The 22,179-nt window shown below is 46.5% G+C and overlaps 1 protein-coding gene across 2 annotated transcripts in view; it reads right to left on the bottom strand.

Annotated features, from left to right (window-relative positions):
* Nucleotides 1-21,705, bottom strand: part of DZIP1 (DAZ interacting zinc finger protein 1) — a 50,927-nt gene extending 29,222 nt beyond the window's left edge. For both annotated transcript variants that reach the window (XM_055426566.2, XM_055426569.2), the window contains exons 1-10: nucleotides 21,451-21,705; nucleotides 20,665-20,762; nucleotides 20,095-20,308; nucleotides 19,048-19,291; nucleotides 18,364-18,927; nucleotides 14,858-14,942; nucleotides 11,792-11,916; nucleotides 11,143-11,304; nucleotides 8,997-9,134; nucleotides 5,777-5,839 (exon numbers count right to left, since the gene is read on the bottom strand). In XM_055426566.2, the coding sequence (XP_055282541.2) occupies nucleotides 5,777-5,839; nucleotides 8,997-9,134; nucleotides 11,143-11,304; nucleotides 11,792-11,916; nucleotides 14,858-14,942; nucleotides 18,364-18,927; nucleotides 19,048-19,083 (1,173 nt within the window). In that variant the 5' untranslated portion in view covers nucleotides 19,084-19,291; nucleotides 20,095-20,308; nucleotides 20,665-20,762; nucleotides 21,451-21,705. The remainder of the gene's footprint in view (nucleotides 1-5,776; nucleotides 5,840-8,996; nucleotides 9,135-11,142; nucleotides 11,305-11,791; nucleotides 11,917-14,857; nucleotides 14,943-18,363; nucleotides 18,928-19,047; nucleotides 19,292-20,094; nucleotides 20,309-20,664; nucleotides 20,763-21,450) is intronic.
* Between the last annotated feature and the right edge of the window lie 474 nt (nucleotides 21,706-22,179).

Raw genomic sequence — 22,179 nt, 5'->3', positions numbered from 1 at the left:
TGGCCTGGGAGTGGAGACAGGGAAGTGCAGGTCAGAAAAGGCGGGTAACTGTGTTGAGAGGAGCACAGAGAGAGCCTGGAGCAGCATTTCCTAACCGGAGAGGTTTGTTTTTTAAACAAACACTCAACACGTTTTAGAGGCTGTATTAAGCACATCTTGTTGAATCTACACCACAGCATCATGGGTACATGTTTTGACCCCATTGTTCAGATGGGGAAACTCAGGTCTAGAGAGGTAAGTAGCTGACCCAATGCAGACAGCTGGAGGAGGGAAGAGCCCAGACCTCAGCTTTCCTGTCTTCCAAGTCCACACTCTCAAACTTAGAGTCTGTGCCATGAGATGTGTTAAGAAATTGTGCATGCGTGCTCAGTCGCTCAGTCACGTCTGATTCTTTGTGACCCTGTGGACTGTACCCTGCCAGGCTCCTCTGTCTTTGGGATCTCCCAAAAAAGAATACTGGATCGGGCTGCCATTTCCTCCTCCAAAGGATCTTCCTGACCCAGGGATGGAACCTGTGTCTCCTGCATCTCCTGCACTGGCAGACAGATTCTTTACCAATGCGCCACTTGGGAATCCCTATTCACAAGAGTGAACAAGAGTGAACCCTAAAATAAATGGTGGACTTTGGGGGATAATGACATATCAATATAGATTCATCAGTTGTAACAAATCTATCACTCTGGTACAGGGCGTTGATAATGCAGGAGGCTGTACATGGCAGGGGTGTGGGGGGTGGGGTATTTGGGAACTCTGTGCACTTCCTCTTCAATGTTTCTGTGAACCTAAAAGTACTCTAAAAATAATCTAGTTTACATTTAACAGACACATAACAAAAACAACAACAAAAAGTTAAAGCTCTCCATCAATACATAGCAGGGTCTTCCCTCGAAGGGCTGTGTGCTCATATGAGCCCGGACAAACAATAGGCTGAACCAAGTTACAAAGGTTTCCTGAGTAAAGATTAGAAAGAAACCTTACATATTCCGGTGAATGCTAACAATCTCAGTGACAGAAGAACACTGTCAAGAACCTTCCCCACATTTTCAGAGATCACTGTAAGAGTGCCCCCCTACCCCCCACCAAACAGTCTGGGAAATCCTGAGTGGGAAAGTAAAAGGAGAAGCCAATAAAAATGTCCAGGGGTCTGGGGGACGGTTTAGGATCAACAACAGTGTGGGGACTCATTGCAGGACCCAAAAAGAAGGAAGACATAAGAAAAATGATGGGACGGCATCCTTTTGATACTGGAATTAAGACCTGACCAAGAAGGGACAGAAAAGAGTCTGCTGAGAGAGGAATGTGCTAGTCTAAGATGGGGAATAGCCAGAAGTTATTTCAAAAAGCTGGTGGCCCTGGAGCTCATTTCTTTTCCTTTTTTAATTAATTAATTCATTAACTTTGGTTGCAGTGGGTCTTCATTGCTGCAGGAGGGCTTTCTCTAGTTGGGACGAGCAGGGGCTACTCTTCATTGCAGTGCATGGGTTTCTCATTTCAGTATTTTCTCCAGTTGTGGACCACGGGCTCTAGGCACGTGAGCTTCAGCAGTTGCGGCTCTTGGGCCCTAGAGTGCAGATGCAAGGGCTTAGGTGCCCTGTGGCACGTGAAGTCGTCCCGGACCAGGGATCGAACCTGTGTCCCCTGCATTGGTGGGCAGATTCTTATCCACGGTACCACCAAGGAAGTCCTAGAGTTCACTTCTTGTGACTTTCTACCACTGCATGTTTTACATTTTTTTTCTCTACCAGCCACATCACCCCGTCCTGCTGTCCTTTTACCATGTGACCATTCCACAACATCCTGAGCTCTAAGAGTCTTCTGTTGGGTGGAAAAGGGCATGCCACTGTTTACCTGTATTTCCCTTTGAACTCCTACCACTGTTATTTAAAAACCAAACCAAAAAAAAAAAAAAGACTGCCAAGAATTTAGGTAAAGCAATAAAAAGTTGGCAAACGCAACTTCCCGTAAGCAGAGAAATACAATATGTGCATTGTAGGAACAGTAGGCACCAATCATGTGGAATAATTGATAGTCAGGTCTCGGACACAGATTACTAAACCTGAGGGAATTCACCCCTCTGCTGGGGTTTAAGAGGAATGAAGGGAGAAGCAAGGAGCTTTTGGACAAGCAAAGCCAACAGACCAGGGAGCAGCGTAGCCTGGCGGCAGCACCAAAATTCCACACTCCCAGCACACGGGGTGAGGCGCCTCCCTCAGAACCAGACCTTCCCTGCCTCTCTGTCACCACCTGCAGGGGCCAAGAGAAAACGTCTATAGCTTACACAGTAGTCTAGCCAGAAAGCCACTGAAATTCCCACAGCTACCTGGAATGCAACAGGCTTAAAGGAGCAAGGACTAAAGTCCCCTATTAAAAAGGAAACCTGAATTTCTGTCCCTAAACCCCTGTGCGCAAAAGATGCCTTGAAGAATAAAAGCAGGACTTCAAATCGTGCAAACCATGGATCCAAAACACAATGATCTGGGGTCTGCTGCTGTTGTTATTGGTGTGTTTTTTAACCCCCCCAAACTCCGCATGTCCCAGACTTACCTGCCAAATCAGACACTCAGGGAGTGGAGTCGGGCAGGTGCGTTTTAGAAAAGAGTCTTGGGTCATCCTCAAGGGCAATCGGTCCCTGGTTAGGAACTGCTGCCTTAGAGCATCTCAAAGGAAAGATTCAGGGTTCTTACCGAAAAGCAACTACTCTAAGTTGTCACTGGCTGTTCCCCTCCCCTGCTGGCTAAGTGCCTCAAGAATGACAGGTGAGCTAGGCAGCGGGGCAGACAAGCAGGGACCTGAGGTTAAGAGGACCTGGATTCAAATATCACAGACAGCTCTTTCCACCCTGCTCTTCTGCCCCCTACAATCAGCATCTCTCTCTCTCCACACACACACACACACAAAAAGGCTAAGTGATCCCCTTGTTGGCCACCTATCAACCTTCTGCATTCATTTAGCAAATAGTTAATAAGCACCGAAGAACTGATGCTTTCAAACAGTGGTGCTGGAGAAGACTCTTCAGAGTCTTAGACTGCTAGGAAATCAAACCAGTCAATCCTAAAGGAGATCAACCCTGAATATCCACTGGAAGGACTGATGCTGAAGCTGAAGCTCCAATACTTTGGCCACCTGATGCAGAGCCAACTCACTGGAAAAGACCCTGATGCTGGGGAAGAGCGAGGGCAGGAGGAGAAGTGGGGGGACAGAAGATGAGATGGTTGGATGGCATTGCTGACTCGACGGACATGAGTTTGAGCAAGCTCAGGGAGATAGTGATGGACAAGGAAGCCTGGGTGCTGCAGTCCATGGGGTCACAGAGAGTTGGACACGACTGAGCGACTGAACAACCACCACCACGTTTTAGGCACATAATTAGATTCTGGAAATCCAGTGGAGGAGTAAACAGATAGAGCCCTTCCCTCGAAGGGTTACTGATCTGGCTGGAGAGACAGACAATAAACAAGTAAACGTATAAGCTACTTAAAATAGTGATCAGAGTTACACTTGGGAAGTGATGAGAATAATAAAGGGTCCCTGGATGGACTGGTCTGAGGTGACTTCAGGTGTCTAAAGGAGGAGAATGAAGGCAGGAGCGATGCTCTCCTATTGGCCTTGAAGAAGTCACAGTCAGGTTGTGAACTGCAGAGCTGAGAGTCTCACTTCACCCTCACTCCCACGGCTGACTGTGGGGAACTGCACATCGCCAACCATCTGAACAGGCTTCAGAGAGGCCCCGGAGCCCCAGAGAACTCAGCTTGGCTGACACCTCCAAAGCAGCTTGTGAAACCCTGAGCAGAAGACCCAGCTAAGCTGTGCCTAGACTCCTATCCCATGGAAACTGTGACATACTAAATCTGTGGTAATTTACAACACAGCAGAGAAAACTAGGGCTTTCCTGGTGGCTCAGACAGTAAAGAATCTGCCTGCAATGCAGGAGACCCGGGTTTGATCCCTGGGTCGGGAAGATCTCCTGGAGAAGGGGGGAATGGCAACTAACTCCAGTACTCTTGCCTGGAGAATTCCATGGACAGAGGAGCCTGGTGGGCTACAGTCCATGGATCACAAAGAGGTGAACACGACTGAGCAACTAACACTTTCACTTTCAGAGAAAACTAAATCAGAGGGGAAGGAGCCCGCCGCATAAGGAGCAAGCAGAAGGACCTCCCAGAAGTGAAAAACCACGTGTACAAGGAGAAAAAGGCTGCATGTTCTATAAATTACCAGAAGGCCATCATAGCTGAAATAGTAGGTTGAGAGAGAGGATCAGGACGAGCTGAGCAGCCAGGTTGTTCTGTCTGCTCTGCAGAGAGTGGATTACAAGAGAGGAAGGCTGGAACTGGGAGACCGAATAGGGGGCCCTTTTAGAAATGCTGGGAGCTCAGTGGAGAAGCAATGGAAGCCATAGAAATGTTCAGAAGAACACGGAACTGGGAGTTGAGGAGGAGATGGGAATCAATGTCTGCATCTGAGTGGACAAGGATACCATCAACCAAAAAAAAAAAAAAGACATCTGGGAACAAACCCAAGGACTTCATTTTAGACACATCACATTTTAGAAGCTGTGCAGATGCCGAGTACCAAGACGGCTATCTCATCTGGAGCTCAGAAGGGTGGCTTAGGTTGGAGAGATGAATTGGGCGTTATGTCTACCCATAGCCCAGCCACTACTCCCCTTTAAGAAACTCTCTCTGTCCAATTGCTGGAGCAACAGAACCATGAGAAATAAGTTTCTGTTGTTTATAAGCCACCCCGTCTATGCTGTTCACCTAAAAGGGGATACAAAGGGCTATAAAACACATACAATTTAAAGTGAAAAAATAAACATGTTTTTCCTATCTTAAAATCACAAATAAATCTACATTTTTGCACTATTATAAAAGTATTTTAACACTTAAATTTCTGGTGTACCTAGCAGGTGTTACAATTAATTTTTGTTTTCATTAAAATGACTTAAAAAGTGACTTTAATATGAATGATCCTCGTTTTTATAGACAGACCTGGAGATACTGTGGATTAAGTGCCAGATCATAGCAATAGAGGCAAATTGCAATAAAATGAGTCGCATGAATTTTTTAGCATCCCACTGCATGTAAAAGTTATGTTAGACTACATTGTGGACTATTATGTGTGCAATAACATTACGTCTTAAAATACAATGTACATACATTAATTAAAAAAACTTTGTTGTTAAAAAATGTATCATCTCACAATGCAGGGTTGCCACAAACCTTCAATTTATAAAAAACACAATTATCTGCAAAGTGCACTAAAACAAGGTAGGCCTGTATTCAAAACTTAGATTCCCACTCTGTAAAGTAGAAAAATTAGAAATATGTATTCAACAATGAAGAAATGATTAAATAACTGATGATACATCCATAAGATCATCATGGAACCATTAAAAAAAAAAAATCACAATTTTGAAGAATATTTTTTTTTTTGCAGTTGAAGAATATTTTAAAACATAGGAAAAAGTTTATGATATATTAAAATGTATAAAGTTATAGATATAAACCATAATTTTAAAACTGTGAGACAAATTATATGTATGGGTTTCTATACCTATAGAAGCACATTTACAGCATCAAAAAGACTGAAGAAATTATAACAGAGCAGTAGCACTGGTTATCTTTGGTATTGGAATTATAAGTAATTTAAATTTTTGGTATACATTTCTCTACAAATTGTTTTCAGTGGACAAATATTATCTTTATTATAAAAAAGAGCAGATACTCTTTTCGGAAAAACCCACTTTTTATAGGCATTCATTTCTTAATCTTACCCGGCTCTTTTCTTTCTTGTGTTCTTGATGAAGAGCCTGAACACGAGCTGTCCACTTGCTTTCCTGTAAAACAGTAAAACAGGAGAAATTCAGGTACCACTATAATAATGACATTATTATAAAAATAAAAAATATAATAATGGCTTCCCAGGTGTCACTAGTGGTAAAGAACCTGCCTACCAATGGAGGAGAAATAAGAGATGCGGGTTTGATCCTAGGGCAGGGAAGATCCCCCAGGGCATGACAACCCACTCCAGTATTCCTGCCTGGAAAATTCCATGGACAGAGGAGCCTGGAGGGCTATGTCCATAGGGTCGCAAAGAGTCAGACAGGACTGAAGCCACTTAGCATGCACTCATAATAATGACAGCCACTCAGAATGAGAGCTTCTTTTTCAGTGAGTATCTAGGAAACCCAACTATTTGGGTAACATTTTAGCAGCCATTTTTAAAGACGAATACAGTCAGAAATGTTTAATCACACTTGCACTTGGTTTTTACCTTACACTCTGAGGCAGGGGTCAGCCAATATTTTCTATTAAGGGGCTAATAGAAAACATGTTAGACTCTGGGGGCCAGATGACTCATTACTGCTAGAAATGGGAGAACAGCCATAAGTAATATGTGAATGAACAGCCACAGACGATACATAGTAGCAAGGCTGCATGTTAGTGCTTAATTTTCAGTCCAGTCCGCCTCTTTGCAACCCCATGGACTGTAGCCAGACAGGCGAGAATACTGGAATGGGTGGCCACCCCTCCTCCAGAGGATCTTCCCTACCCAGGTATAGAACCCAGATTTCCCGCATTGCAGGCAGATTCTTTACCGTCTGAGCCACCAGAGAAGCCCTGTGTTTCAATAAAACTTCATTTAAAAAAACAGGTGTTAGCCTGCCAACCTAAGAAGTCAAAAGGAAATGTCACGCTTTCTGAGTCTATGGGTTATGAACTGACAGAGCTCGCAGGAAGGCCTCAGACTAAAGAAATCCATGTGGCACCTGAAAGTTTCACAGCTGAGTCCCTCAGCTAGTGAAAGAGCAGACTACTGGGAGCAACCATCAGGACCCAATTCCTGATTCTCTACCGTGTATCTGCATCTCATTGGGCAGCTGCAGCAGGCTGTGTGCGTGCATGCTAAGTCACAACAGTCATGTCCAACTCTGCAACCCCCTGGACTGTAGCCCTCCAGGCTCCTCTGTCCATGGGATTTCCCAGGCAAGAATACTGCCATGGGTTGCCATGCCCTCTTGCAGGGAATCTCCCCAACCCAGGGATTGAACCAGTGCCTCTTATGTCTCGTGCATTGGCAGGCGGGTTCTTTACCACTGGTGCCACCAGGCTGGTAGAGGACTAAGAGGCAGGCCCTGCCCTGCCTGGGGGTGGTCAGGGGTAAGGCGGACATAACAATGGGAGGTTTCCACATAATGAGCATGTGGTCAGGTCCGGCTTGGAGGACTATGGCATGCATTAACCCAGAGGCCCAGGAAAACTTTCCAGAAGCGATGCCATTCCAGCTGAGTAAGTGACGGGGCCTGAAAACTAGGAGGTACATGACAAAGAAAGCTGGAACCAGGAGCTTTTAGGCACTGCTGGTGTGTTGAGGTAAAGCCAAGAACGGTGGGAGATAGCAGGACCAGATGCCCAGGGACTCTGAATGCTGGTTAATGGTTCTAGAGTTTGTTCTGTGAAAAATGGGGAGTCACGAAGGATTTTAGGCAGGGTGGTGATGTGGTCAGCTTGGCTGCAATGCAGAAGGTAGATTTGGGGGAGAGGCAAGCCAAGAAGCTGTGGCTGTAGTCCATATTCACAAACACATTTACTTTTTAAAAAAAATTTTTATTTTGTCTTGGGGTATAGCTGATTGGGCTTCCCAGCTGGTGCTAGTGGTTAAGAACCTGCCTACCAATGCAGGAGACAAAATTGATGCAGGTTCGATCCTTCGGTCAGGAAGATCCCCTGGAGGAGGGCATGGCAATCCACTCCAGTGTTCTTGCCTGGAGAATCCCCATGGACAGAGGAGCCTGGCGGGCTACAGTCCAGGGGGTCACACAGAGTCAGACACCACTAAAATGACTTAGCACACACACATGCAGAACCATTTAACAATGTGACAGTTTCAGGGGAACAGCGAAGGGACTCAACCATTCACACACATGTATCCATTTTCCCCCAGACCCCTTCCCATCCAGGCTGCCACATAACATTGAACAGTTCCATGTGTTATACAATTGGTCCTTGAAAAACACATTTACTTTTTAAAATGATGTAATACGGCTTTTTGAAAAAAATTGTGAATTCATAAGCTTTATTACCTCTATGTTTTCTGGCTAAAAAAAAATTCTCCTAAATCGGTGTGACCAAAAGAGCCAAGATGAAGGCCGTACTGATTACTGAGGTTCACTTCCAGATGACTGTAATTTACCTGATATGTGTAAAAGATCATCAGTTCACCAGTGCAGCTGTATAAGCTCTGAAAAAATAGTTCGTGCTTCAAAATGCCTTTTGAAAGTGGGCCTACATCTGAAACATGAAAAATAACTACTAAGGTAATATGAACTAATTCAAACAGATATTATTCGAGGAAAAATTAAACAACTTTGCCAGATGTTCTGTATCCACATCTATTAGTCAATCAGTAAGTATCTAATTAGTCAATCAGTAAGTATCTAATAAAGACAGCTGAGTGCCAAAGAATTGATGCTTTTGAACTGTGGTGTTGGAAAAGACTCTTGAGAGTCCCTTGGACTGCAAGGAGATCCAACCAGTCCATCCTAAAGGAGATCAGCCCTGAATAATCACTGGAAGGACTGATGCTGAAGCTGAAACTCCAATACTTTGGCCACCTGATACAAAGAACCGACTCATTGGAAAAGACCATGATGCTGGGAAAGATTGAAGGCAGGAGGAGAAGGGGACAACAGAGGATGAGATGGTTGGATGGCATCACTGACTGGATGGACATGAGTTTGAGGAAGCTCTGGGAGTTGGTGATGGACAGGGAGGCCTGGCGTGCTGCAGTCCAAGGAGTTGCAAAGAATCGGACACAACTGAGTGACTGAACTCAAGTATCTAATGAACATCTATTATGAATTACACCTCCAATAGGAGACAAGAAAAAAAGAATTAATCACTGTCACCTTCGCTGAAAGAAATACTTTTCCTTAGATGATGTCGCCTATGAATCACTTCACCAAGAAAAATCAGTAGTCACGTTCTACGTACCTGATTGTCAAGTAGCTGCATCACATTTTGGAAATCCTGGGGATGCTGTGGACGTTCTTCTTTAAAGTCATGTGCATCTTTTAGCGTGCCTATGTTAGACTTGATCTGCATATTAGACTTCTGGATTTCTGATAGTTGCTATAAAATAAGAGTAAAAATCACTGGTAAAAATGTTCATACTTCTATAAGGCCGAAACAGAGGGCCTCCCTGGTGGCTCAGTGGTAAAGAATCCGCCTGCCAAGGCAGGAGACACGGGTTCGATCCCTGATCCATGAAGATCCCGCCGTGCCATGGAGCAACTAAGCCCATGCGCCATAACTATTGAGCCCGTGTTCTACAGCCTGGGAGCTGCAATTGCTGAGCCCACAGGCCACAGCTACCGAAGCTGGCATGGAGAGTCCATACTCTGAACAAGAGAAACCACTGCAATAAGAAGCTTGAGCTTCACAGCTAGAGCATAGCCGCAGCCCTCCCCAGCTAGCGAAAAGCCTGCAGAGCAACGAAGACCCAGCATAGCCAAAAAAAAATTTTTTTTTAATTTTTAATTACGAAATAAAGACTGAAACAGAGGACAAAATTGGGGAGCCTGTAGCCACATATTAAATCTGACTGTCCTACAAGACACTCATCGTGCTTCTCTTCACAGTGGTTTTCCTGTTTTACTTCTTCCAATAAAAGAACATGTGCAGGGTGGAAAAGGGAAAGGAAAGCCTAACTTTCTAATCTCAGGCGATGGGCGATGGGCAGGTTAACAGTTGCCAGAAACAGAGGAATCGGGTGCCGTTGATTGACTGGGTGATTTAGTGAGGAGGCCAGAAGGGGGCGACCGAGGACGAGATGGTTGGAGGGCATCACCGATTCGGAGTTTGAGCCAACTCCAGGCGATGGAGAAGGACAGGGAAGCCCGGCACGCTGCAGTCCATGGTGTCACAAAGAGTCGGACACGCCTATGCAACAACTGTCCAAGAGCTCTGATGCTCAGACCCAAGGGAGGTGATGTGGGGACACCTGAACCAACAGGGAGTTGCCTGAAGGAAGCCCTACAGAAAAGACACAATGAGCCACCCCGCGTTAATTTCCCCTCAACTTTTTATCTGCAAATTACAACTTATGGAAAAGTTGAAAGGACAGTATAATGAACCCCCATTTCACTGCCAATAGCTAACTAACCCTGGGCCACATTTGCTTTATAAAGATATGACAGCAGCTGGCAAACTTTTTCTGTAAAGAGCCAGATAGTATTTGACTTTGGAGACACTAAGGTCTTGGTCACAGCGACTCAACTCCATGGCGGCAGCACAAAAGCTCCATAGAGAAAGCGTAGAGGAAACAGCATAGTTGTATCCCAAAATACTCTCTTGTAGACACACCAGAAGGTCAACTTATACCATTTTCATGCTGTGAAATATCTTTTCTTTTGACTTTGTTCAACCACTTTAAAGTGTAAAAACCTTTCTTAGATCAAGGGCCAAACAAAATCAGGTGGTTTGCTATATTTGGGTCCCAAGTCATAAGTTTGCCCATCCCTAAGAGACGGTTCAGGGCGTTTTAGAGAAGGATCTTATTAGCAGTTTTCCCAAACTACCCCTCTATTTCAGTTTATAAAACATGTTGCCCCTAGAGGGAGCTCAAGAATCTTCCCTGGTCTCCTTTGCTTCCCTGTGACCAAGGCTGCTCCCACAGGGAAGCGGGAGGGCCTACATTTAATCACATCCAGCTCCCCCACCTCACTCAAACCGAACAGGCCTATCTTTCTGGGTCAGCTTCTTTCTCCCATATTGGGGATCTGTGTCAGTCTTTCTAGAAAGTTCCTTTGGAACTTTGGAAAGCTCCAAAATTTGGGGAAGGGATAATGATTTCAGGCTATCCAAACCTAATGAGTTAAGCAAGAAGGCCCTTCTTCTCTGATCTGACCCAAATGTACCAAGTGTTCTGCATTGGGGTTTGGGGCCAGAGCTCCCGCTCTTAAGGACTTGCTCTGTTTTCCATATGCCCGAGCTCCCTAGACTGTCAGGGAGGATGGGAGTTTGGGCCAGGGCATGATAAAGGAACTTGTGGATATGAGGGCCATATTGCCACTGTTATGCCACCTCTAAAGGCCACAACTCTGTCAATGCTATGAGGACTCCTAGGTTTAATACTCACATATTCTAATGCTGAGTTCTTAGAAGTCAGTTCTTTAAACTCTTTCATAAACATTTCCTTGACTTTTTCCATTTCATCAACTAGTTTCTCCTTTTCTTCTTCTTTCCATCTATCGAATAACTTCAGAAATTCTTCCTCTTTTGTTTTCTGCATTTCATATTCCTGAAATTGATTTAATACATGGCTTTAAAAGATCTGACATGAAGCAAGCCTGCAGAATTTTAAATAAATGGGCACAGCTTCCTCTCACATGGGTCGGCGAGACTTACAAATTTCAGTTAGGCCTTTCTTTGGTTTGTTTGTTGCAAAAAACACTGCATATAAAGGCAAGTCTGTGCACAATGATTTTCCCAAACCAAAGGCAGCACATAGCATCCTTTTGTCCTTACATCTCTTAAAGTATAAACACAGAGGTCCAAAGTATCAAAAATTCCTAGAGACTATACAATCTGCCAAGACTGAATCATGAAGAAACAGAAAATCCGAACAGACCAATAAGAAGTAGAGATTGAATCAGTAATCAAAAAAAATTTCCAACGAGGAAAAGTTCAGTACCTGATGGTTTCACTGGTGAACTCTACTGAATATTTAAAAGGAATGAATCCCAATCCTTCCTAACACATCACTGCTTCAGAATTCAGCATCATACCTTAGAGAACCTGACTGCGTGGGCATGCTGTGCAGCCTCTAGCTGAGACTTGGTGAGCTGCAGCTGCTCCTTCAACATATCGATCTCACTTTGGAGCTTGTCTGTCTGCGCCCTTGTCTTATACTCTGTTGAAACAGAAATATCATTAAAATACCATCTCTTAGAAACCCATCGGAAAACTTACGGGGTACAGTGCTACTAATAAGACAAAGACAAAGGAAACTGCTTTTTCTTGGGATATTACTCGTTTTCATGCTGCATGAGCCAACTTTACTCTTTACTATGTATTTTCAGCCCTTTGCATCATTGGGCACCAAATTAATTTTAAGTAGATTCTTTCAGCTACTGGGTTGAGGTTGGATTAACCCTGCAGAGGCAGGGTGAGAGCCCATTTAGGGAGCAAAGGAATAATCCTGGGCTCTTCTTCAAGACACCTGTCTCAATCAGAGAAAGGAAATCAACAGCTCCGACCACAGGTACTGCAATATTGAAATCTCTACGGTCACCATCTTTCTGGCTTCCAAGGAACTCTCCTGAACATGTTATCAGTGCTCAGACAAGCAGAGGCTGGCACTCAAAATGCAAACTTGGGCCATAACCCGTCCACGGAGCAAAACTGAACTGCTGAGAAGTTGTAAAAGGAAGCAACAAGTGAAGGGAAGAACACTTATGTTCATGTACTTACATGCAGATGTACACATGACTGAATGGATATACATGTGTCTGTGAGTGCAGACATGAAAGGAATGGAAACCAAAGTAGAAAGTCAGAATCTCAAAGATGACCTGAAGAAAAATACTCATTTCAGAGCCTGAAATACTCTCTGAAACGAGTATGAGATAGAACAAGATACTGAAACAGAAGAGAAAGAAGGTCAGTTTCACACTGAAGAATGATAGGTTAATTAAAAAAGTATTTAATCTTCCCCATTTCTCCAATACACTGTTAAACCGTATCCGCGGTTCATGGCTTATAAGTGGAATTTTATGCTATTCATCTTGTTTATACAAAGCTCAGCTGTTTCCTAAATAAATCTATCAGAAATAGGCAGAAATGGAAATAGGCTGGCCCAAAAGGGAGGGAAAAGCAGGTACAGGTAGTGAGTAACAAGCTAGAAGTATAAATGTCCAGGTACCAAAAACCTTTAGGTCGTAATGAGCATTTCCATGGGTTACTGTGGCTATCTGTAGAGTTGCTCTGATCTGCTCATGGAGAAACAGGCCTTGCATTCTTTGCTTCTGAGAACATTTAGATTAGTCGCAAACCTGGTTCCTTGCAAGCCACAGAGCCTCTCCCCTCTTCCTTCAATTAGCCCCTCTAGGCACTGATTAATTCACACTGGCACCCAAATACGTCTTAGTATCTCCCGCTGAAAACGAGACAGTAATTTTCCCTTGGTCCCACTTTCCCTCCAGATACTGACTCCTGTCCCTGCTTTCTCTCCCAGCAAACGTTACTGAAATAAATGGCTGTAATCGACAGGACCACTTCCTTGCCGGATCCTCAGCTCAGCTCACCCCAGTCCAGCTTTTGTCCCCAGCAGTTCGCTGCCGCTGTGTCAAGGGCACCAATGGCCACTGGGAAAACAATGGTCAGTGCTCGGTCTTCATCCTACTGTGTGCCTCAAGATCACTGGCGGTCACTGCCTCCTTCTTGAAACCCTCATGCCCCTTGGTTTCCATGACAACACACTCTCCACTTCCCTCCTGCCTCCATCACTACACTTTCTCACTGTCAGCTGCTCCTCCTAGGCTCCTAGTGTGGGGCTGGCCCTGAGTTGTCTTCTCTTTTCAAGTGACCTCATCCAGCCTAGTTCTGCTAATGACTCCTATGTTTTTAACTCCAGCCTGGGCCTCTGTCTTGACCTCCAGCATCTTCACGTGCATGGTGACTGTATGTGTGACTTGAGTGTACCCATGGCCAACCCAAATTCCGCATCCTTCTTCCTCCCTCAACGTGCTCTCCTCCTGGTCCTCCCCTCAGTAAACATGATAACCATTCACCCATTTGTACAGGACTGAAGCCCAGGATCATCTTTACTTCATCTCCTGCTCCCACGTGGAGTCACATCTCTGTGGGCTCTGTGTCCAGAATAAATCCTCTCCATCTCCCACCTCCCGTCCTGGGCCGGGCACCTTCTCTCCCCTGGGCTACCTGTTCAGCCTCCTCATGCTTCAACCTGCTTCCACCTCCATCCCTACCGTCTTTTCCCCGCCCACTACTGGATGGGTTGTGTAAAGGTACAAATCGGAGGGAATTCCATGGCCATCCCATGGTTAGGACTTGGTGCTTTCACTGGTGGTGCTTTTGATCCCTGGTCAGGGAACTAAGATCCCATAAACTGAGTGGCTCAGTCAAAAAAAATATAAAAATACCAGTCCAAATTACATCATATCCTCACCCCTCCAACTTAAAATCCTCCAGCAGCTTTTCATTATGCTGATTAAATTGCCCAGGTTCCTACCCAGGGCATTTGAGGCCCTACATGACCTGGCCCCTTCCTAGACCACCTCTGCTCACTCTGCTCCACCAAACTTTTATCTGTTCCCCAAACACACCGGCCTGCCCCACCCCCCAAACACAGCTGACAGTGAGAACTCCCTTTGCCTGAGATCTTCATTTCCTAGATTTCCTGCATGCCGGGACCCCCTCATCATTCTGGTTTCTGATCAGATATCACCTCCTTAATGAGGCCTTGGCTGACCACTAAGAGTCACTCTCAGTCCCATTCTCTTACTTTATTTTCTTCATTGCACTTGCCGCCACTTGAAAACATCAGTCATTTGTTTAGATGTGACTCCTCCATCCCCTCTATTAGGATGTAAGAGAGCCAGACAGGGTCTGTTTTGCTTATGGCTGCATCCTTGAGCCCTAGTGCAGTACATGGCACATCACAGGGGATCAATATTCACTTATTGAGTGTTTGAACAACATGATGCTTTCTTTTAAAAGGATTGAGAGATGCTTTGGACCATGTCTCACTGAAAAAAGAAAAAGCTACCAGAAATAGTACCTTTATTATAGAGCTAAAGAAAATAGCTCTTTGAAGCAGAGCTCACTACTTACCAAGATGTGAATCTTCAGGGTGGCGGCGCTGAATATGACTTTGTAGGAAAGCTTGGTTCATAAAGGCCTTGTCACAAAAATGGCACTGAAAAGGAGACAGCAATGAATCCAAGTGTCTCTAACGAGTGCCCTTCCACCTAATCTGAATTAAAATCTGGGTACCTGAAGCACTCCCTCTTGGCGGCTTTTCCCCAAGAGATACCAGCCTGGCAAGTGATGCTGAAAGCATAACTAAAAAGACATTTACAACCAGGGTGTTCTTCCCAAACTGAACACATGCCAGTGAAAACTATCTCAGTTAATGGAGCCCAACATGGTGGTTTCTGGAACCCCTGAGGCTGCTCCCGTTACACAGGTGGTTCCCAGCCCACCAGCACCAACCTGTCCATGACACTCTAGCCATGCCAGCCTTCTTCCCGTCCCTCACTCAGGCCAGCTTCAGACACTCTGCATTGGCCAGACCTCCGCCTGAATTTTCCCCAGACTTTCCCATGAAAGTCTGGCTCCTTCCCAACATTCAAGATGACATTTATGGAGCATCTTCCATGCTGGGGGTGTGCTGCACGTCCTTAAGAAATCTCCCTGGATAAGCTCCCTGATAAGCAGTGTCTTGTTTTCATCATTGTCCATCTCACCACTTAATATTATCAGGTTTAGTTACTTCCTTTGCTTCTTATCTCCTGTCCAGTTCCTCTAGGATCTAGAATGTCAGCTTCCTGAGAGTATGAACTATCTTCTCCTTATTCACAGCTTTATTCCCAGAGCCCAGCATTAACAGATCATTGATCATATGCTTAGGAATATTTGGCCTCCTAAAATGAACTTACTGAAAAAAACCAATCTTACCAATATCTCTATTCTCTACCTTTTAACATAATTTTTAAACAAACAAACAAAAAAACAATCAACTTGCGTATCTATATCCTTCCCCAGGACTATTCTTAGTAAATCCTGTATATTATGCATTTCATCTGCCAATATTTCAGAATCTATCTCCAAAAGGATTTTCTTTTAACACAATCATAATATTATTATCCCACCTTTTAAAATGTATAAATTCCTGAATTATTGACAAATATCCAACCATTTATTTTTTTTCCCAATATTTCACACATTGCCTTAGAAAACATTTTTGCAGTTTTTTAAAAAAATAATTATTTATTTTTATTATTTATTTGACCAGATCTTAGTCGTGGCATGTGGAATCTAGTTCCCTGAGAAGGGACAGAACCTGGGCCCCCCGCATTGGGAGCACAGGGTCTTAGCCACTGGACCACCAGGGACATCCTTTGCACTTTGTTTTGAATCAGGACCCAAATAAAGTTATATCTTGCAATTAGTTGTTTTGTCTCTTAATTCTCTGCTAGTCTATAGGCTGAACCTCCAGCTCTCTTTTCCTTATAACTTTCTTGATAAAGAAAATGAACATTTGTCCTGCCGAGCTTCTATTAGTCTGGATTTTGCTGCTTCAGTCCTACTGTGCTATTTACATGCTTTCCTATTCAGGTTTTGCCTTATGCTTATTCATTATAATTATATCACAAAGACATAGATCACAGGTAACCACAGCTCACTATGCAGAAGCCCCTGCAGATATCAACATCCACTTGTCAGATGCTATTTACTGAGCCTTCCTCATGCAATTGGAGAAGGAAATGGCAACCCACTCCAGTATTCTTACCTGGAGAATCCTAAGGACAGAGGAAACTGGAGGGCTACAGTCCATGGGGTCGCAAGAGTCAGACACGACTTAGTGACTGAGCCACCTAAACCAACCACCTCATGCTATGCATGCATTATCTCATGGGATTCTACTACTAAGGTTCTTGTTTTCCAGATGAGGAAACTAAGGTTTAGCAGTTACATGACTTATGCAGAGGAATAGCTGGGATTCAAACCACAGTAGAATAACTCTGGAGTTGTCACCCAAAATGCTCTCACAGCTCAAGAACGCCACAAAGAGACAATGGCAAGACACTTGATAGAGGGCAGAGTATACCTGCACGACATACACTAAGCAGGAAAAGGTGGTGTGGTCTTTCCTACCTCTTCTTGGCCACCCCCCTGGGCACACCACACAGCTACCACTAGCACTCACGGAGTCTGTTGAGTGGCCAAGAGTTGGCAGGTTCCACTCATTTGATGAAAGGGTGCCATTAGTTTATTATCCTCACATATCACCAACATTTTAAAGTCTTCATTTACTAACAGCTATTTCTATGATAACGAAAAGAACGAAAAAATGTTTATAAAACATAAAATTTTTATGTTACAGGTTTTAATGTTTCACTGCTTAATATCAAAGCCAGTTGCCCTTTCTTCAAAGGATTATAAACAGAACCCATTCTATCCATTTTACAATAATATATTTCTAAAGAACCATGTCAGCACTGCTTATCAATATTTAGTTTTTAAATAGCATTTATGAAACAAATAGGCAATTATCGATATCCGGTATCATTGATGATTTCACCTAGGGGTTGTGTACCCGAAGCTAAACATTAAGACTGTCTAACAGGATTCTTTCCTGACTGTTCACCTAGTTTAAGTACACTTCTCCCAAGGCTCCTATTGGGATGGTCCTGAGTACAATTAATCACACTGTTTTCTGCACCTACACCCAGTTCTCTACACTCTCTCCTGCTCTGGCTCCACCATTCCCTAAATCCACTAAGGCCTGTTCAGTCCTATTTAGCCAAAATGACTGGGTGTGAAATCAGTCTTGTCAGTCTATTGCTTACTTTGATATCTTCAAGCATTCTTCCTTTCTCCACCTAATTCATAAAAGATACATATGCTGACTTCATAACACTCAAAGATGACAATATTTATCTTGGGTTCAAGAACAAACAGTTGGAGATTAAGATCACAAAGACAAGAATTTTTAAATTTTTAAACAGTGCTGTTATACTAGCAAGTATTCTTCTTCTTAGAAAATACATACACTGAAATATTTAGGACTCTGCAACTCACTGCCAGACGGCTCAACAGTATAGCATGATACAGAGAGAAAATAAAGCCAATGTGGCAAATGCTAATAATTGGTGAATTTAGTTGAAGGGTATAAGAAGTCTTGCACTGTTCTTGCAATCTTCCTGTAAATTTTAAAACATTTCAAAATTTTTAAATGGGGGATGGGAATCCACAAGATGCAAGCATTCCATATCATCTGGGCTCCAACCTCAACAGCAATTTGCACCTGGTTTATTTTTCATTACACCTGTTAGGAGGAGGAAACAGCTTATTGAACCACCAGCTTTTAGATAATTCAATAAAGCACTGCAGGCAAGGCTGCTCGTTAAATTATTAACCCTGTGTTAGTGTGCACAAGGTAATGAGCCATGTCATCTGTTAGTTAAAAGAACTCTTTCGCTTAAAGAGTACTTTCTCCTGATTTAAACAAATCTTAAACGAACACAAAGGGCAGGGCTATAAGAAAGGACTCTCAATATCGCAGCCAGTGGGCACTGAGGGTTTTACTGGCCAATCGCGAGGCAGCGACTCACCTGGTAATAGCTGGCTTTGGCCTCGATCATCAGCTGCTGGGTGGAGATCAACTTCTTCCTGCGTTTACACTCTTCCTTGAGCAGCTTGATCTCGCCGGCCTGCTTGGTGAGGAGCTTCTTGCTGTGCTCGCCTTCGGCCAGGCTCCGGCGCAGCCGCTCCTCCAGGCCGCGCAGCTGCGAGGTGAGGAACTCCTGCGAGTGTAGCAGGTACTCGATGGTGAGCTGCGCCAGGCGGATGAGCTTCAGCAGCACGGGGTCCACGCCCGACTGGCAGTGCGGGCACTTCTCGTCCTCCAGCTTGCAGAAGGTGATGTTCATGATGTTCTCCTGCAGCGTGAGCACGTCCACGGCGCCCGCCACCTTGTCCACGTCGATGGCGCTCAGCCGCCGCCAGTCCACGCTCTCCAGCCGCGGGCGGAACTGGAAGAAGGGCAGCGGGCCCGACGCCGCGCCGGGGGCGCCACAGGCCATGGCGGCCCCGCCCGCCGCGGCCGCCGCGGAGGCGTCGGGTCCCTCCAGGCCGCCGGCGGCGGCGAGGGGGTAGTAGACGTGCTTCTGAAAGGGCTGCGGGAAGGAGACAGAAGCGGGGGGAGGCGGAGGGAGCTGGGGGTCCCGCCGTCCCGCATCGTTCCCCCCACCCCGCCGCATCCGCAGGCGGGCATCCGCGGGTTCCCGGCTCCTTACCATGCTTCGAAGCAAATCCGCCGCCTCCGCTGGCATTGGGGGAGGGGGCAGCCCCGTCTTCCCGGCCCGGGCCGCCTCCCGGGCCGCCGCCGCCCCACCCCTCGCGAGCGGGAGAAGGCCGGGTCCCGGCGGCGGCGGCGGCCTAAGGTCTGGGCGTCCAGGCCGTTGCTATGGCAGCGCCCCGGGCGGGCACCTGGAGCGAAGCGCGAGGCGGCCAGCGCGCGGTCAGCGGGCGCCCAGAGTGCTGCGGGGCCAGAGGAGAAGTCGTCGTGGGCCCCAGAGGACAGCGGTCCATCCCTCCAGGGGACACTTCCCGGTTCCCCAGACGCCACCCTCCAAGTCCCTAAGGCTTGGGGAACCACACCTAGCCGCCAGCCTCTGACCCTCGCCTTAGCTTTTGGGATGAGAAATAGCTATTCATCCTCATCTTTCACCCGCAGCTCGGAAAAACGATAAGCCACAAATCTTTGCAAAAATCAATGGGATGGAGGGGGGTTGTCTACCAGAGAGCATGAAGACGGCACTTTGCGGGTAGAATAAAAAATGTTCTCTATTCTGATTGGGCTGTTGATTACCCAGGGATATATATACATTTGTCAAAATTCATTGAATGGTACACTGAAAGTTAAGGGTCCATTTTGTAGAGTATACTTACAGTTGTCTTAAGAATTAAATTTGTAGTGTAGTCAATTATATTTGATGGAGGGTGTGAGTGTGTTAGTCCTTCAGTTGTGCCTGACTCTTTGCAATCCCATGGGCTGTATGTAGCCCGTCAGGATCCCCTGTCCATGGGATTCTCCTGGGAAGAATACTGGAGTGGATTGCTATTCCCTTCTCCAAGAGATCTTTCTGACCCAGGTGTCAAACCCAGGTCTCCTGCATTGCAGGCAGATTCTTTACTGTCTGAGCCACCAGGAAAGCTCTTACAAACCAGAGAACTTCCCAGAATGTATAATACTTTACTTGTCTTTCCGAAAGGATACATTCAAAACATGAAAATGTATACAATTATATGGAGGGGAAACTTTATAGGGCCCTGGTATTTACCTTACAAACTTGTGTGGCAGCTGCATTCTGTTTTCTGGAGGGGCTAAAATATTTCTAGCAGCAACCTGTAGACCTCAGGCCTCTCATTCTCCAGGTCTTCTGGGGGCTGCCTGTGGCTACCACAGAGGTGCATGAACTGAGGAAAAGCCAGCCATCCCTCAGTCCACCCGGGAGTCCCTGTTTGGACCGACCATCAGGAAAATTGCTGTCTTTCCTAACAGCCAAAGGACAGAAGAAAGGAAAATACAGTTGAGAGTAACTGGAAGCAGCGTTGTAATATCAACCATTTCTAGCCCTTTCTAAACACTGAGAACTACAAATAAGCCCACATGGAAGCATCCCAAAATTTAAGCACACACTTCATAAGACTTCACAGAAACCATACATCCCAATAATTTTGAATGGGACTTTTGGGGAAAAAAAGAGCTATTACCGATTCATGGCAGCCAGCATACAAATCTTACAGATCTAGCTTCAGGGTCTGATTCTTCCACGTGCAGACCTAGAACAAGTTATATCAGCCCTAGGCCTCAGTTTCCCAGTCTGCTTAAAAGGCGTCAGGACACAAACCTGGCAGGTCTAGGTACCATGGACTCCATCCACTGGGCTGCAGGATCAGCGGGAACAAGGGCCGTGGTCTCTCTTGCTCGCCGTTATATCCCCAGCACCTAGTATACGTCAGGCAGAGAAAAAGTGTTAAGAATTTGCCAAAAGGACACGTGGATAAAGGATGATCCGAATGAACTAGGCGCTTGGTTAGGTAAAACGTCAGCTCCCGGCCCCTGTCCCTCGGATTTCCTGTGCCTCTGGCCTGTTAGGGTAATTCACCCGGGCTCTGGGCTCAAGCCCTTGGAAATGAAGGTAGGAGTCTCTCCGCGCGCTCCCACTGCATTCGGGGGTTGGAGGTGCAACGGGCCCCGAGGCGCTCATCTCCACTCCCCGCCACCAGCCTGGCCCCGAGCGCCGCGTGGTTGGCCACCCTGGCCCCTCGGCTGAATCTGAGTCGCAAGATGGCCGGAACAGGAAAGAAGGGGGCCCGCTTTCCCATTCCCTCTGGTCCCCAAGCCTCATCAGGGCCGCCAGCCGGGTGCAGCGTCTCCCGCCCCGGGCGCACCGCTGGGCCGATCCGCCGAATCCACAAAGACAAAGGCCCGGGAACGCGGGCTCCAGTGGGGCATCGGCGCCGCCCCTTGAAGGCAAGACAAACGGGGAGTGAGGATTGCGGCAGGCAGGCCCTCGGGGTCTGCAGCGCCTTGGCTCGCTTCGGCGAAAAAGAGGGAGGAGGCCACGGCTTCGCGGGCACCGAGATGCTCCGGCCTCCCCTGCACGCCTGGCGCATCCCGGACTGAGACTCACCCCAGCCGCGCGCTCCTGGGCGGGCGCTGGGCGCTGCAGGCGGACGGGGTTAAGGCTGGGGACGCAGATTCCAGGGGTGCTGCTGGCGCAGGCGGGCCGGTGGAGGCCGAGGAGCAGCCAACCGGGAAGCGGTGGGCCGGCGCCTTCTTCCAGGGCGCAGGGTGAGGCCTGTGTGTTCTGGGCAAGTTGTAGCGAGGCGAGCCGCCTGGCGCCGCTCCGGGCCCTCCCAGATTCCCGGGCACCGGCGCCTCCGGATCCCCCACCCCCCTCCCGCCCCCTCCCCTCCGCGATCTCCCTCCAGCCTCTTCTCTCGGCCTCCAGGCTCCTCTGGCAGCTGGGCGGGACCGTGCGCGTCTAGACCGCAGAGCTAAAATGCGCTCGGCCAATCCCACTGTTGGTGCAGACACGTGGTACCTAGGCGCGCTCTGTTGCTGGCGGGGGACGCTAGCCCCTGGAAGGTTTTTCAGAGAGACCAGATTCACTCCTACCCTGTGGTTAGCCTAAACCCTCAGCTAGCTAATTTCCCATAGAGGCAGGAGCTTTACGTGAATTCCTTCTAAGAAGAGATACTGTTTAATCGCAGTAGTCTGCAGATGCAGGAAACCTTGAAGAGTCTAGCTAATGCAACCTTGGGAAAACCGGATTAAAAACCATGTGCCAAAGCACACAAGAATTTAGGATTTCTGTGCCTTGGCACGGGATTTTCCCTTCTCTTTTGGTTATGCCCGT

Source organism: Moschus berezovskii, chromosome 13 (genome assembly GCF_049115385.1).
Source record: "Moschus berezovskii isolate FMDL1 chromosome 13, NW_MosBer_1.0, whole genome shotgun sequence".
Classification (NCBI taxonomy): domain Eukaryota; kingdom Metazoa; phylum Chordata; class Mammalia; order Artiodactyla; family Moschidae; genus Moschus; species Moschus berezovskii.
This window is presented reverse-complemented; position numbering and strand designations above follow the sequence as displayed.